We start from the raw sequence: 4,450 nt of genomic DNA, 5'->3' as shown, positions 1-4,450 counted from the left end.
ATTCTTGACACGGTCTCGCGAAATTCCGTAATCTAAACCTTCTAGATGTTGGTAATTTTCCCGACCTTCAGGGCTTTAGCGTGTCGGATGAAAAGGTCAAATTCCAAAAGAAGTTAGGTTATGCTTGGGCGAACTTTATTGCGTTGAAAGTCTGAAGGACTAGAAAGGAATCTTCAACTTTTTGCAAAATAGAAAAAGTGAAACTTTAAAGATTTGTGCCTCTTTTATATAATGATGGATTGAATCTATTATGTTTTTTTTCCCTGGCATATCGATTTTTCAAAATCTTGTGATTAGATTTCTTTTTTCCCCTACCATACCAAACTAAATTATGTAACTGATATCGTCAATCACGTGTATATTCTCTTTAAGAACTGAATGAAACTAATCGTAAATCGATTATAATTACATATTCGTTTTTTGCACAAGGAATATAAATCTCAAGATAGATAGCCTTTTGGAAACTCATCAATCAATATTCTGTTACAGTACATAAAAAGCTTTTTCTCAAAAACAATTTTGTGTGCAGGTTGCACATACTGTAGTGCAGATTGAAAGAGAGATTTTATTTATTTCCGAAACATTTCGACTACAGAGAGAAGTATTTTTGAACGAGAGAAGAAAGCTAGTGTTATTAAATTTAGGCGACCTCTTGAAAAGGAAATCATTCTCTACATTATAAATAGGCAGGTATTCTTTTACTTTCTTGTTCCTTTCTCAGATTGTTTACGCTTCAATAACGTGGAAAGCTAACAACGACGAAAGCTTTTTTCAGAATCTCAGACCCCGATTCAATAGTCCTATAGGAGATGGTACTACCAACTTTGTTTGACAGTTTCTCCAGCTCTTTTTTTTCCGTCGATTTCTATGGTTACGACGGAATTTTGGTAAACGTCAACCAAGATGGAAGTACCATCTCCTAGAGAACTATAATTCATACCGTGAAGTCGAGTAACTTGCATCAGTGGAGGGAATACTTGCATAGCCATCAAATGACTAACGAATCAAAGCAGCAAAATTTCAAAACAAATGGTACGCAGCTCTGCTCGCAGCTCTACTCTACCATTTTTGATTTGATTTAACTTAGTATTTGATTTCTCTTTGTATTGACCAGCCAGTTCATTCATTTGAGGGCTATGCATGTTAGCCTCAATTGATGCAAGTTACCCGATCTCACGGTAATGGTCCTGGCTTCAGCAACGGGTCAATTCATCGGGGCATTTCTCGGACAGTGTGCTTTGTGCGTCTAATGTGATGTTTTTTTTATAATAGATTCGAAAAGTGAATAAAGAAAAGAAGTATAAACACTTTCTTTCTTTTTTGACTTTTTTTTTGCCAAAATTGAAAAAGAGAGTTAGTGTAAGTTAGTGGATGAAAGTTCGTAGCGAAATCCCAATGGGGATAGAAATTCTATTGTTCCTAGGTAAAAAATCTGACGGGAATAGTTTTGAAGTGCAATTTTTTACCATTGAATTTACAATGGGAATAAAAACATAATCAATTTCCTAGTGGGACTAAAATTGTGGGTTGTTTTTTTCCACCGGATACAAAATTTTAGCAATATTTTCCGGCGGGTCTATGACACAGTGTTGTTCAAAGGCTCGAAATTACTTTCAACATAAATAAGACTCGTCCATCATTGCATTTTAGTCATGACAAGCAAAAGTGCCATTCGACAAAACTACAATGGTGATTGTGAAGCTCTCGTCAACAAGCATGCAAATATGGAGTTGTACGCATCTTACCTTTATACTTCATTGGTAAGTTAAACTCCCTTCTCACAGACCCAATCGGGATTTTTCAACAGCGAGAATAAAAGTAACGGACTGAAAATCGATGGGGATCAAAGTCAGAGAATTCATTAGAGAATATATTGTCAGAAAGTTGATAAAATGTCTTTAGCAGGGACATGACGAAATATTGTGGAAAAAGAGAAGCTTTAAAATTTCTATGGCACTACTTGCTCCGAAAGTAAATAAATTTTTGTCTGACCATATTCTTTTTTTCCCACCCTATATTGTCAAATCCTAAATCGTTGGTTACTTAATTTCAGAATTTATTCATTTAATTTTCAGAGGCGCACGGGGTCAAAAATTCGAGTATAAATTTCCACCGGGGAAGATATTTTTTCCAATTTTTCCAGTAGGAGAGGGTCCCACTGGGTCCATAAGAAAGTTGTACTAATCAAGTTCGAGGGTAAGATTTCCTACCATTAATGAACTTGCAAAATCATAAGAAACACCTGGATTTATTTTACTTGCACACCTAACTTACCTGTTCACTTAAGACTATTTTTTGTGATTTCAGAGTTTCCATTTCGATCGTTCAGACATTTCGTCTCACGGATATTCTCAATTCTTCAAGAAAATGTCAACAAAGAAATCTTCTGCTGCACACGAGGTGAGTATTTAACAAACCCAGCTGGCACACAACGTTGTTTCAACGTTTTTCTAACGTTATATGGACGTTGTAAACGTTAGAAAAACGTCGAAACAACGTTGTGTGCCAGCTGTGAACAAATATAACCATTTCTTGCCATACCTATTCTTATTGTGAATCAAAAAGGGTAGAAAATAAGCAGACTAAAGTCAACGTGTTTCCCTCTATTATGACGTCACTACAATGACTTCTTTAAATCTTTTTCAGCCCACTTTTTACCTACTATAACAATTAATATTGGCAGGGCAGAAATTTGGCCCTGTTTAAACTAGAGTCAACTTAAAGGGGAACTCAGCAAATTTTTCATTTTTATTTTTTTCCTGATTTTTGGTAATATTAAGTATAAAAATGAGAAAGAAAGTATATAGGTTCGATCTCTCAAATAAAAATCATGAAAAATCTCTCTTAACTTCAGTTAAAAATATGTTCAAAAAATCACCCCCTTTCTTTTTAAAAAAGATCGACTTCTCTTTGGATTATGACGTCAAAGTATTCAGAAAACAGAACAAATTCAGTTATGACTACAGTATGTTTTCAGAGTTCTGTTTTAAATAAGAAATAAATACATAGAAAAGTATTCCTGGTAAATTGTGGGTGATTTAGCTGAATAACAATAAAAAATCCAACAAGAAACAGAAAAATTTAGTCACAAACCCGCTACTGAAGGGCCTGTCTTCACTGATTTTTAGCCTGAGAAGATAAGCATCTTCCTCTTTCTGAATGCAGCTACGTCATAAAACAGCTGAAAGTGCGTCTTTTTTATTTGATAAACAAGTCCATTTTAGTAGAGGGGAGCCTCTATTTAAAAGCTCATTAAACTAATTTTTAGAGTGAAAGGAGAGTTGCAACCTTGAAATTTTGAAATTTATCGTTGAAACAAACCATTTCAGGATAGAAACAAAAAAATCCAAAATTTGTTGAGTTCCCCTTTAAATAATCTTTTGTTGACCACATGAACAAATCAAATCTAGTTGACAGCCATAGCCTAGTCTTAATCCCTTAAAAAGATCTTTCTTTCAGTTTTTAAAGTATCAAAACAAGCGTGGAGGGCGTGTATGTTTCCAAGACATAAGTACGCCACCAGTTGAATGGAAAACGCCCGATGACGCCCTTCAAGAATCACTTGAAATTGAAAAGAGAATAAATGCACATCTAATCGCATTGAAATCTACAGCAGACGCAAATAAAGATGCTCATCTAGAACACTTCTTAGATGGTCATATAGACTCTGTTGTGGAATGCATCAATACTTTTGGTCACTTGATAACGAATTTGAAACGTTGTGGTACTGGACTTGGTGGCTACCAGTTTGATCATCTAACCATGGAGAAAATGTAATTTTGTTCGTCAATTAATTTTCTGAAATTTAACATTATATATATACTGATTCCAGGTATACTCCAATATGCTCATTTGACCAAGTGAAAATTTGAATTGTTTCTTTTAGTTCTTTGATGTTCTCATTTACGACAAAATTATGTATGGATTTTTTTTTGAACTATGATTAATACTTTAACTTTATTGGGCAACTTTTTTTAAAAACAGAAAACGCATGTAATTCCTGCTTGGTTTTAGTTTTCTGAATTTTATTTCCTTCCAGGGTCGGATACAGGAGGCAGGCTATCTTATTCATGGAGAGTAATTAGTTTCCATATAAGGTAATACGATAATAAAGTGCACTCTCCTCCATTGGTTATAGCCTCCCTCTGTATCCGAGCCTGCATTCTGGCTTGAAACCTACTTATTAGGTGAAAATTTTGAGGTGATGGTTTGAGATATTTGGCCTTCAAAAACGTATGCGTGGTCTTCAGAAAAATCTCCAACTATTTTTGTATAACGATTTTCCAAAGTCTGCGAGATGTCATGATTTGAAATTTCTAAAATGGGCTCTTACATATGTTTCTTATGTTACACCCCCTTCTCACTAACCCGGTAGGATTTTTTCAGCCAGTATGATAGAAAAAAAAACGGGTGGAAACTCGATGGGGATTGATTGATATTTTTTTATGAC

The 4,450-nt window shown here is 34.7% G+C and overlaps 1 protein-coding gene across 2 annotated transcripts; it reads left to right on the top strand.

The window, feature by feature from the left end:
- Window positions 1-482: 482 nt before the first annotated feature.
- On the top strand, window positions 483-3,971 carry LOC136820914 (ferritin heavy chain A-like). Of its 2 annotated transcripts, none has more exons than XM_067077149.1 (4): window positions 483-686; window positions 1,651-1,760; window positions 2,308-2,400; window positions 3,460-3,971. In XM_067077149.1, the coding sequence occupies exons 2-4, from the start codon at window positions 1,653-1,655 to the stop codon at window positions 3,775-3,777; spliced, it is 519 nt and encodes a 172-aa protein (XP_066933250.1). In that variant the 5' UTR covers window positions 483-686; window positions 1,651-1,652; the 3' UTR covers window positions 3,778-3,971. The 2 variants fall into 2 exon arrangements, with proteins under 2 accessions (XP_066933250.1, XP_066933249.1); XM_067077148.1 differs by having other exon boundaries at window positions 484-690.
- The last annotated feature ends 479 nt before the right edge of the window (window positions 3,972-4,450 follow it).

Source organism: Clytia hemisphaerica, unplaced genomic scaffold (assembly GCF_902728285.1).
Source record: "Clytia hemisphaerica strain Z4C2 unplaced genomic scaffold, Clytia hemisphaerica genome assembly, whole genome shotgun sequence".
Lineage (NCBI taxonomy): Eukaryota > Metazoa > Cnidaria > Hydrozoa > Leptothecata > Clytiidae > Clytia > Clytia hemisphaerica.
The sequence above is the reverse complement of the archived record's forward strand: the minus strand, read 5'-3'. Positions and strand labels throughout refer to the sequence as shown.

Excerpts from the sequence above, each read along its gene's own strand:
- LOC136820914 (XM_067077149.1), top strand. The coding sequence starts at position 1,653 with ATGACAAGCAAAAGTGCCATTCGACAAAACTACAATGGTGATTGTGAA. Across the intron at positions 1,761-2,307 it reads CTTACCTTTATACTTCATTG|AGTTTCCATTTCGATCGTTC; the intron begins GTAAGTTAAACT and ends TTGTGATTTCAG. Across the intron at positions 2,401-3,459 it reads AATCTTCTGCTGCACACGAG|TTTTTAAAGTATCAAAACAA; the intron begins GTGAGTATTTAA and ends TCTTTCTTTCAG.